Here is a 10,534-nt window from a genome sequence, read left to right as displayed (position 1 = left end):
GAGTATCGATGTGCTCGACACAAATCGTACCTAGCGCGAACTACGCGCACAGCAGCTCGCCGCCAACCAATAGGCCCGCGCTGGCGGACGCAGCCAGCCGCGGGGCATTTATTTGCCGAAAGCGAAAAGGAAGAATGTCGACGATCACCAAGGAGCAGCACGACGAGCTTTGCGTGGCGTACGCCTCCATGATCCTCTTCGACGGGGAGCACGAGATCACCCCGGAGGCCATCCAGCACATCGTGCACGCCTCGGGCAACGAGGTGGAGCCCTACTGGCCCACGCTCTTCGCGTCGCTGCTGTCCAAGGAGGGCAAGATCATCGAGCTCATCTCTACGGGCGGAGCCGCCGCTGGCGGTGCCGCTGCCCCGGGCGCCGCTGCCGGTGCCGCCGACGCTGAGGCCAAGGAGGAGGAGAAGGCCGTCGAGGAGGAGGAAGAGGTCGACATGGGCGGCGGCATGGACATGTTCGGCGGAGACGAGGACTACTAAGCTGTGCGTTGTTAGCCAGCGCTGCAACTAGACACAAGCCAGCCGTTGTGACCGTCTGACCCCGCTTTAATCCGTAATGGACTCGCGCGTCTATTCTTCCGGTGAAATCAAAGGCTTTCGGCAAGCGTCTTCGTCTGTGCTATCTCGTGTGTTGCGGGTTGCGGGTCTTCGCAGGTTTCTGGGTGTGTGTGCGGCGAGGGTGAGGAAACAGGAGACAGGTTCAGGAATCGCGGAAGGAGGCAGGAATGCAGCAGGTCGGGCGAGTATCAGGACACAGGTTACAGGTGATGATGCAGCGCGCTGGGCGAAGTCCCCTGAACTCCTCTGATCGGCTTAACGGTGATGCCCTCAGAGCTCGTATTGCACAGCTTTACTTTGAAGGGTGGGAGATGGAATGGCTTGTGTGTTTGTTATGCTGCGTTGCTAGGTCTTTGCGAGCCGTAAGAACGATTGCTGTCCTATGGAAGTTCTCAAGGATGTCTTCCTTCATACACGCTGCACTTAGGCACAATAGCCAATTTCTTGGCGTTATTTGGTCGACGAGTGAAGTACAAGCAATGCTAGGGCGAAGTGGTTCAGTGCGCTGAGAAGACTTGAAATGGAGCATGGCTTGAGTTTTGTGCATCTTGGCTTTTTAAACTTGTATGCAAATGGCGTGCGTCGAGCGGAGATCAAGATTCTATTCATCTAGAAGTAAAATAGCCATACGTCCAAGGGCATATTGGCTTCGTACATCAGTATCAACTCATGGTGGTTCTCCACGCAGACTTCTCCTTCGTTGCCCTGCGCATTCAGGTGCCTTGATGTCATGCTGGTCTAACTGCCTTCGACTAAGTGCGACCATATAATGTCTGACAGGTCCCTGTCCAACACGATGCACCAGCCTTCCGAGGGTATCCATTGGCCCGCCGCTCTCCCCCGAGCGTTCTGGGCCTCTCTTTCGCCACAACAGCCATCGCCGTCGCCACAGGAAGCCCAAGAGCCCCCAGACCCACGATGACTGCCGCCGTTGCCAAGAAGGCCGTGAGATGGCACAAGCTGCCCTACACCAAGTTCCTGGTGCACGAGTCCAAGCGCTCCTACTTCCAGCCCTTCCTCATCGCCGGAGCGTACGTACTGATAGCAATCTTCCACCACTTTGTAGAGAGACCCCCTTATTTAACATGGATTTATTTCTACCCCCTTCAGTGCTGCGTGGGTGATCTGCGGCATCCTCCCCACGCGTGGCGCCACCCAGGAGGACAAGGAGAAGAGCAACTACTGGAAGCGCGTCAACGGCAAGTTCGACCACAGCCACCACTAGGCGCGCTCGGACTGCCTCGGGGACGTGCGCGTAGGTTGAAGGAAAGGACGCGGCGTGGACGGAAGAGAGGAAAGATAGCAGCGTGGCTTGTAGTACCTCCAGGATTGGCGAGCTCTCGCTGTCTTTGAGGCTGCCTTCGGGCCCGTTGTCTCTCTCGTTTAACCCAGCTCTTCGTTTTCTGCAATTTGGCGTCCTCTACGCGACGACGATTTAATTCAAACCCCTCAAGAAATACACGAAATGCGTGCTTGTTTCTTGCTAGCTTGAGCGTTGGTTGCATTGCTGAACACTGCTCCAAAAGATATGCTACTACGTAGTAGTAGTATTCCCAAAGAGATAGAGAAGCCGAAGAAACCGACGGTGATAAAGTAAAACGCGCTGACGTCCCAGTAAATATTTTATGGAATGTGAGTTCGTAGTTGTGATCTGGTAGCGCAGTTCTCCACTCGCCTCGCTCGCTCTCTCTGCGCGTCAAGCTATAAGGTTCAATCAAACAAGCCAAACATAAAGCAGCAAAAACTGGGAGCAGGCCACGTCCCGCGTGGCCGCTCGTCTCTAATGGGGTCCGGCTACTTGGTTGATTTAAGTCGCGGCGGCGGCGCGCTGCCGCACGATGAGCAGAACGAACACCAACAGCAGCACAGCCAACACCGAGATAAGTCCAAGCAGCCAGGCATTCCAGCGAGTCGAGTCCTCGCCCGCCAGCTCCTCGCGGTACTTCTGCGCCCAGTTCGGCACAATCATCAGATCTGGTCGTTGTCGGTACAGCTCCTCCTTCTCGCGCGGCGTGAGTCGCCGCATCATGGTCCTGACCAGCTTTTTGCGTTTCTTCTTGCTGCGAGGCGTGAGCTGTCCGTCATTCTTGCTGCTGTAGTTGAGGATCTGGGGTCGAGGGCTTCCGTTGCTGTTGTTGATGCCATCTCCGTCTCCATTCATGAGCGAGCGTGTCTCCTGCTCCTCGCTGTCGTCTTCGTAGAACTCCTCATCGGCGTCCAGCACGTCTTCGTGCCACTGAATGCCTTTCTTCTTCTGTTGCCGAGTACTCGAGGTCTTCTTCTCAGGTTCAAGCGCAGCTGCCGCCGAGTACGCCGAGATCCGCTTCAGCGCGGGTCTCAATTTAGGCGTACGGAAGTGCTTTCCGTCGCTTTGCGTTGCATCCGGCGACAGCTGCAGTCCGTCTCCGTCCCTATCAAGATCGTCCAGTTTTGACATGCCTGCCGACGGGGATGTCCCAGACAATAGATCGTATTCCTTGGTTCCAGGCTTCACCAACTTCTTGGCGCGTTGCAGCGAGCTCGCAAAGGCGCCGCCAATGATGCCCACAGCTTCGGCCGGGGACATCTTGGTCTTGGCGGCGCCTGCTACTTCGCCTTCCAACTCGATCATCTCCTTGACCTCGTTGGCGATAGCTTTTGCACGGCGATGGGCCACCTCCATGGCATGCCTCGAGACCTCGGGGGAGAACAGCGTCGTGTCCACGTAGTCTCGCTCCTCCACGGGCAGCTTCTGCGTCATGACGCGCAGCGGGGGCAGCGCGTGTTGCTGCTGGTTGCCATTCTGGCTGCTGAAGCCGTTGCTGTCGCTGTGTCCGAGGTCCACGTCCACCACGACGGCGTCGTCCGCGTGCTTCTGGAAGCTCAGGCCGTTGATGGCCCCCGTTGACTGCACGTTCACGTCCTTGTTCTGGCCGTTGCCGTCCTCGTCGCTATCGCTGTCGGACACGGGCACCGCGATCTCGGGCGACGACGCGGCGTCCTTGGAGGCCTTGAGCGCCGCCGGCTGCGAGAACTGCGACTCCAGCGAGTCCACGTCCAGCACCGTCGAGGTGGGGGCCGAGGCCGACGACGGGGGCGCGTCGTCGTTCAGCGACACGGTCTCCATGTACATTGTCGACGCCGTGGTCATGAGCTGCGTCTGGGCTTTGAAGTCGCGCTGGACGGCGTAATCAGGTGACGTGAGGCGAGAGCAGAGCGCGTCTGTAGTGCTGGGAGGCGCGGGGAGAGCGCTGGTGCTGCGGGGAGGCCGCTACGCTGCGGGGCGGGCGGCGGGCAGACACTCAGAGCGCCTCGATCACGTCGACGACGCGCGCGCTCTTTGCTTTGTGAGCTGGCATTCTTTTATTCCGCAAGTGCCCCCCTGCACTAGGGCATATATCCACTTCAGTGACGCCGTCGCGAATGACGGCAGCAGGTAATCTGGATACTGGTACGAACCTGACGAAATGCATATTGGAACTTCCACGAAAGGAACCGTTGGCTCCGTCTCGATTTAAGTGGGTCGCGCTTTGCTTGTCAAGTATAAAAAACGGTCCCTTCAAATTCATTTCGGACCAGCGGACAACAAGGATGTTTCGAGCTGCACCGGTAACTCTGCCGCGAAAAAATGGCTTCCGTGTGTTGATGCCGCGCCATGCGGCAAGTATCCGATCGTCCGTAAGCCATATGAGGGCGGTAGGCAAAGAGTGCAAGCAGTTCCGCGGTCGGAGTTCCTGTGGCTGTCTTGGTATAGCATTGATGTTGCAGTTATGCATTCGGTGGGTCTTCTGCTTCGTTCGTCCCCGCGAAGCCCAACCTCGCGTCTAAAACAGCACGTAGCCGAGGGTGTCGCCCAACGTCCCTCCGATCATCGTGCCGATACCTGGTCGCACCATCGTGCCCACCGCCGCGCCAACGCCGCCCGTGATGACGGCCAAAGCGGAGCGAGATGCGTTGCGGCCCGTGGCGGCGACGAACGTCGATAGCGTGTCCTCCTCCTCGTCGCTGCCGCTGCTCTGGACGCCCTCCTCGATAGAGCGCAGATTGTTCTTGGACTTCTTGCCTCCTTTCCTTGACACGAAGCGTCGGTACAGAATGACCACGATCTGCTGCGTCTGTTGGGTTTCAAGGCGAAGACACACAATTCATTGTCGGTGAGTTTAAGTGCTTCAAAAGTTAGATCAACATTGTCACCACAGAGTAGCAGCAACAACAAGACAAAGGATAGCAACGCACCTCCTCCACCAGGAAAATAGCAAGGTGGCTCAGCACGTTGGCACGCATGCCCGTTTTGACCATCAAGGCCGCCGCAGCGATGCGACTCGACGTGCGCGAGTACTTGCGCATCGCCGACTTGCTGATGTCTGCACATTGATACAGCGGACAACAACATCAGCAAAAGGCATGCCTCGCTAGCATATTCAGCGACGTTGCGTATCGTCTCGCATACCTTTGATAAGTTTGCTGACGATCTGCGGGCGGAAGAGGCACAGCGCCACCTCCTCGAGCGAGCGCACGTACGTGGTGATGCTCAGCGACTTGCCGAAGGACTTGACGGTGGCGAGGCTGAACTCCTCCATGGAGGGGGCCACGAACTCCTCCTTGTCCTCGGCGGCGGCGTCCACGTCTTCGAACTCGTCCTCGCTCGACTCCTCCTCGTCCGACACGTCCAGGTCCAGCGACGCCACGTACGCGTTGAAGAGCATCAGACCCTGCATGGCCGTGGAGCGCACGGCCAGGATGGCCACATCCCTGGGGTAGAAGTGCTTGAAGTAGGGCTTCTTGTCCGCCAGCGAGTAGGTCTTTTGCGGCTGCGAGGCGGCGACGACGCTCATCTTGGCACTGATGAACACGGCACAATACGCGGGTGAGTATGAGGTGGACTAAGCACGTGGGGAGGATGCACACACGCGCACGAATCAACACCGACGCTGGCCCTACACTGGTGTGCTTCCGTCCAGACGAGTGCTCCGGCGCTGTCCTCAGGTTGAATTTGTATCGTCGTAAAATCTATTTTATTACAAATTAGATTTTTACAGATATAACTTCCAAGATTTGCAAGATTTTATTCTGGTGTGCCTTACAAGCCTGCACGCAGCAACAACCTTAAAATCCACCGATGCTCCGTAACCAGAGATAGGCATTGCGTGCGTTGCGGCTCCGATCATCTAGTCCAAGGCTCCGTAGCATCTGCACTTCGAGATCCAAGCGAGTGAGCTGTACAGCCAGAGCTAAACCTTCCTGAATAGCCGCCAGCTCGCGTCGTGCCGCCGCCACGGCATTCTGTTGCTGGATCCGGGCTGCCTCTCGCTCTGCACGGGCCTGCTCTTCAGTCTGTCGCCAAAATTGGTTCGCTTCTTCGTCGGCATGGAGTTGGAGTATCGCCTCCTCCTCCTCCGCTTTTCTCCGGCGGCGCTCCGCATCCTGATTCAGCTGCCGTTGAACCTCAGCGGCAGTCTCGTTCGCTTGTTGGTCCAGAATGCGGTACATCAGGAGACGATCCTCTACATTCTTGGTGAGAAGATACTCGAAGCGCTCGGTCAATCTTTCGTCGCAATGCAGTCAAGTAGGACTCGGTTAATAATGTCTTCGATGAGGTCTTGGCTGACTTTCGACCTGCAACACTTGAACTCGATTCCTCTCGCGCCCGCTTCCTCCTGCCCTGATGGTACCTGTTAAGCTCCATACTTGGACTTGAACGTACCCGACCAATATTTGCCCGGACTGACCGTGTAGCTTCCTTCTGAAAATTATTCCGTAAATCAATCGGATTGCCGTCCATGGTGAATGGTACAATCACCTCCTCATCGCCTTCAACCTGATTAATCCGTCGCTCTGGGTCGGTGAGTTTGCCTTCTAGTGTATCCAAACGGTCAATGATAGCGTCCTTCGTTTCATTATGCGTGGTTAGAAGACCATCAACCCTCCCGCCGATATCGTTGATGAGAGCCAGTCTCTCGCGGCGGTGGCTGCGGAGGTCTTCAGCGCGTTCTTGGCGCTCACTATCCAGCAGCGCCAGCGCGTGGGTGAGTTGGGCTTCTAGCTGTTGGACCTGCTGACGTAGCAGCGCATTTTCAGCGAGAAGCACCTCCATCGTTGCTGTGCTCCGACTGTCGAGTTCAGGAATGGAAGCGAAAAAAGTTAGTTCACATTTTAGCCAATCATTAGCGTTTGCAGTTAGCTATACTTTCCATAAGATGTTTTGAAAAGATAGAGTTTACAACAATACTCTCCGCAGAGTACCGCAATACGTTCTGGGAAGATCTCTCCGGCGATTTTTGAGGTAAAGGGGTCGTAGAGTCATTGGTGGAGAGACGACTTTACGCTCCAAGCTTTTTTATACGAGCAATAATCTTCAATTGTTCCAAACATCAGCTTGTCTGGATGCAAAGTCAGAAGTCCTTGGTACTTCTTTTTTTGCTTCGGCGATAGAGGACGAGCACGAGTAGCAATATCATTAAATTCATATAGAGCTGGCGCTCTGGCGAAATGCCCCCAGGGGTCATTCGCCTGCGGCTGCGACCCCTCGGACCGGACGAGTAGAGACGTCTCTCTTTTTTTAGTGATCTTCTTAACTGGGCTCTGCATGCATTCTTCGTAATTATTATCATACGCCTCTTCCGTTTCGTTGAAATCATCTACGTATTGAGTTTCCATGTTGGTCTAAACTCTGCTATATTACATTACTTAAGCTTTGACAATACGTGTAAATGCTTGTCTTCGGCTGACACGCTGGCTCTTGTTATCGATCTTAATTGGACATGCTGCAGTCATGTCAAATTCTTGGTCGATGCCATCGAAAAGTTCTTTATAGGTCTTTCGAGGATCCGTGATCAGTTTGCTTGGAATACCCTTCATGCGCTTGTGGACGCCCTCAACATCATTCTCAGTGCATTTTAGAAAGTCTACATAGGTCTTCTTACCGATGAAGTAGCTCTCAGTAGCAAATACTTCACCTTCAGAGCCATCGAGCTCAAAGTCGCTGTGGAACTGCCCCATACCCTTACCAACTAGTTCGCGATTGTACTTCTCACGGAACGCGTTAGATAGAATTGAACGTCAAGTCCAAGAAGCCGCTGGCAAGTTGCGCTCGACAAATCCTGATATTGACAAGATTATCCCCAAGCGTCGGAGGGACAGCGAGGGCCTCTGGGGGGAACAGCAAGGTGCACCCCCCGCGAAGGCAGCTCGTACTTCAACAGCAGCTACGTCACGCAGAGCAGCTACGAGTTCAGCACCTCCAGCAGCTACGACGACTTCAGCAGTAGCTACGTCACGCGGAGCAGCTACGACGACTTCAGCACCTTCAGCAGCTACGAGTTCAGCACCTCCAGCAGCTACGACGACTTCAGCAGTAGCTACGTCACGCGGAGCAGCTACGACGACTTCAGCACCTCCAGCAGCTACGACGACTTCAGCACCTTCAGCAGCTACGAGTTCAGCACCTCCAGCAGCTACGACGACTTCAGCAGTAGCTACGTCACGCGGAGCAGCTACGACGACTTCAGCACCTCCAGCAGCTACGACGACTTCAGCACCTTCAGCAGCTACGAGTTCAGCTTCGACGCCTACGACGCCTACAGTAGCTTCGGTGCCTATGACGCCTCGAAGAGCAACACCTTCGGTGAAGACTCGACGCCCGAAACCTCCGCTATCTGTTGAAGAGGCACTGGATCTTATTCAGGACGGGTTTCCGCGCTACGTACGCATGACTGCAGAAGAGCTGATAGCTTTCCGGGATATGTCACTCAAGGGTCAGCGTAAGCTATCCGAGCAAGAGGTCAACGGTTTCGCTGCAGAGGCCGCTGCAAACCGGACAAAGGGCAAGGTCGTTAACGTCACCAAGCGAATTTTCATGCGGATGGTGGCGCTTTCATTCTCGACTTTTAGTGCACAAGCCGGCAAGTCCACAATAGCACGCCGCGCAATCAAGTTCGATGCGAAGCGTCCGACCTGGGCTAACGTGCGAGGCCCCACCGTCCTCTCTACGCCATCCTCTGCCTGCCAAGCATCCCCCTGCGTTAAGGTTAACCACACCGTCGAGATTCTCTTGAGCAACTAGTGTACCTGACCAAACTTGAACACACGCGCACTGGACGTTAAGCTAGCGTGCTCAAAGTGCATTTTCTCTCCGAGTACATGCACGTCTTCGTTGAGCTCCTGTAGATACACGACGGGGGAGTGCGGCATCCCGGCGGCGACCAAAACGCGCTCAACTGCCGAGAAGGTGCGTCGTGTCGGCGTTGAAGATGACAACGCGAACCATGGGCAAGGCGATTCTTGGAGAAATGAGGGCGAGGAGACGACACGCAATGGCATGGAAGCAAAGACGTTGAAGTGGGCGCAATCGAGGTGATACCCGGCGCGCAATCTTTCTTGGTGCAACATCGCTTTTTGGCGCGACATTGAAGCAACCTTTGTACCACTCGTGAACCGGTAAGTACAGGGCACCAATTTGCCACCCAAATCCACAAATTTTGTTGTTGTGTTGCTAAAATTAGGAATTATGAAGCCGTGCGCACACCATCGGAAAGCTACACGCCCAAAACGAATGTATTGAATGAGCTGTGTCAGTCTAGAAAGTTCACATATTATTGAGCGCCTCCAACGACAATCAACCCAACTTGACACCCCAAAACATATGGGTTTTGGCAAGCTGGCAAGGCAAAATCTCGGGACATTTCATCTACATGTCTGCAAACTCTAGTATCCTGACAGGATCGTGTGCCGAGTCTTCGTCGCTACGTTGTCGCTTCGCATTCCGTTGAGCTGGCGGTGGTTGCGTTCGTCGAACTACAGCCTGGGGCTGAAGTTTCGCATCTCGTTTGCGCTGCTGTTCTTCTGTTTTGCGCAGTTTGGTTTCGTGCTTGCGTAGCTCTCGGAGTCTACTCGCTTCCTGCCTAGCGAGCAGTTTCCGCTCGGCTTCTTCCGCTTTTTGGACTACCTTCACACGAGCCGCTTCAATCCGAGCAACTTCTCGCTCATGTGGTGTCGAGAAAGTTGAGTGAAGCTCACGGCAAGCCCCGCGGCATTCGGCGTCGACTCAACTGGCGGATCGAGGCACATCGCCATTCGTTCGATGGTGTTCGACGGCCGCGGATTGGCCAGTCTGGACCAATGATGATGACTCGTCGACACTCAAGCTTAAGCCGTGGTGTGTCCACACAACACCGGGACTTCAAGGACGACCCGAACCTACGGCGAACTTTGGCCTGGGTTCCGCACCTAAGGCGACTCTTCGAGTCATCGGGAGGCCGTCCGAGCCTTCAAGAGAGTTCTGAAGAGTCGGGTGGTTACCTGGAAGATCCACAACGGACACGTCTAGACTAGATATTTGTAGGAAAGAGAAGATAGAACAGATAAGCCCTTTGGGCAACAATGGCAGAACAGCTTTTCCTCCCAACCACTCAAGGAAGACGTCCGGGCTATCGGTGAGTTCTCGTAGCAATTGGATAAACCTGTTGGTAGGATTATGACTGTCGGTGGACGCGCCTGCTAGTATCGTAGCGTGCGTTTACCCGTGGTCAGGCCAAGAGAAGAGAAGAGGTGGCCGTGTATACGAAGGGCGAGTCATCGCCGTGTAGTAGAGGAGCGAGAGCGCACTCCATTTATCCTTCCCGCCGGAGTATAGCTCCGGCACCCTCGTATCAAGCCGTGACTGGCTGGGATCCTTCCTTCCTGAGGGTCTGCGAGGTTTATATTGTGTGTGAGAGCGTGCCAGCCTTTGCTCGTGGCTGGTGACGCTGGGTTTCCGTCAGTTGACTAAGCGGAAACACGGTGCACAGAGGAAACGTCAACCCGGTGCAAGGGAAAGTTCCTGGGCCTTCAGGTTCTAACCCTAACAAGCCCATTGAGTCATCGGGACTTGGTGGGTGTTGTTGGTGGGGAAAGTGTGCTATTATATAATTTAGTGCGTGTTCCTACACGACGACTGGTGCCGCGACCCGGGATTGGTGTGACCTTCTGTGTCTCGTGCTACTGCAGGT

At 55.2% G+C, this 10,534-nt stretch overlaps 5 protein-coding genes across 5 annotated transcripts; 2 read left to right on the top strand and 3 right to left on the bottom strand.

The window, feature by feature from the left end:
- The first annotated feature begins 114 nt into the window (after positions 1–114).
- On the top strand, positions 115–631 carry PHYSODRAFT_286543 (hypothetical protein). Its single transcript, XM_009532224.1, has one exon. It carries the CDS (start codon positions 135–137, stop codon positions 489–491), a length of 357 nt encoding a protein of 118 aa, XP_009530519.1. The 5' UTR covers positions 115–134; the 3' UTR covers positions 492–631.
- An 819-nt stretch (positions 632–1,450) lies between these two features.
- PHYSODRAFT_286542 (hypothetical protein) lies at positions 1,451–2,060 on the top strand. The gene is made up of 2 exons (XM_009532223.1): positions 1,451–1,600; positions 1,680–2,060. The coding sequence occupies exons 1-2, from the start codon at positions 1,488–1,490 to the stop codon at positions 1,792–1,794; spliced, it is 228 nt and encodes a 75-aa protein (XP_009530518.1). The 5' UTR covers positions 1,451–1,487; the 3' UTR covers positions 1,795–2,060.
- A 114-nt stretch (positions 2,061–2,174) lies between these two features.
- On the bottom strand, positions 2,175–3,883 carry PHYSODRAFT_561893 (hypothetical protein). The gene has a single exon (XM_009532222.1). It carries the CDS (start codon positions 3,697–3,699, stop codon positions 2,377–2,379), a length of 1,323 nt encoding a protein of 440 aa, XP_009530517.1. The 5' UTR covers positions 3,700–3,883; the 3' UTR covers positions 2,175–2,376.
- A 489-nt stretch (positions 3,884–4,372) lies between these two features.
- PHYSODRAFT_256329 (hypothetical protein) lies at positions 4,373–6,642 on the bottom strand (the record flags this gene model as incomplete). The annotated part of the gene is made up of 7 exons (XM_009532221.1): positions 4,373–4,663; positions 4,785–4,912; positions 4,999–5,390; positions 5,459–5,558; positions 5,786–5,882; positions 5,994–6,093; positions 6,278–6,642. The coding sequence occupies 7 exons, from the start codon at positions 6,640–6,642 to the stop codon at positions 4,373–4,375; spliced, it is 1,473 nt and encodes a 490-aa protein (XP_009530516.1).
- A 965-nt stretch (positions 6,643–7,607) lies between these two features.
- Positions 7,608–8,954, bottom strand: PHYSODRAFT_302841 (hypothetical protein; the record flags this gene model as incomplete). The annotated part of the gene is made up of 3 exons (XM_009532220.1): positions 7,608–8,199; positions 8,362–8,564; positions 8,616–8,954. The coding sequence occupies 3 exons, from the start codon at positions 8,952–8,954 to the stop codon at positions 7,608–7,610; spliced, it is 1,134 nt and encodes a 377-aa protein (XP_009530515.1).
- Positions 8,955–10,534: the final 1,580 nt, after the last annotated feature.

This window comes from Phytophthora sojae, assembly GCF_000149755.1.
Source record: "Phytophthora sojae unplaced genomic scaffold PHYSOscaffold_6, whole genome shotgun sequence".
In the NCBI taxonomy this organism is placed as follows: Eukaryota; Oomycota; class Peronosporomycetes; order Peronosporales; family Peronosporaceae; genus Phytophthora; species Phytophthora sojae.
This window is presented reverse-complemented; position numbering and strand designations above follow the sequence as displayed.

Coding starts and splice junctions, on each gene's coding strand:
- PHYSODRAFT_286543 (XM_009532224.1), top strand. CDS start 135: ATGTCGACGATCACCAAGGAGCAGCACGACGAGCTTTGCGTGGCGTAC.
- PHYSODRAFT_286542 (XM_009532223.1), top strand. CDS start 1,488: ATGACTGCCGCCGTTGCCAAGAAGGCCGTGAGATGGCACAAGCTGCCC. Junction 1,601..1,679: donor CCCTTCCTCATCGCCGGAGC/GTACGTACTGAT, acceptor TACCCCCTTCAG/TGCTGCGTGGGTGATCTGCG.
- PHYSODRAFT_561893 (XM_009532222.1), bottom strand. CDS start 3,699: ATGACCACGGCGTCGACAATGTACATGGAGACCGTGTCGCTGAACGAC.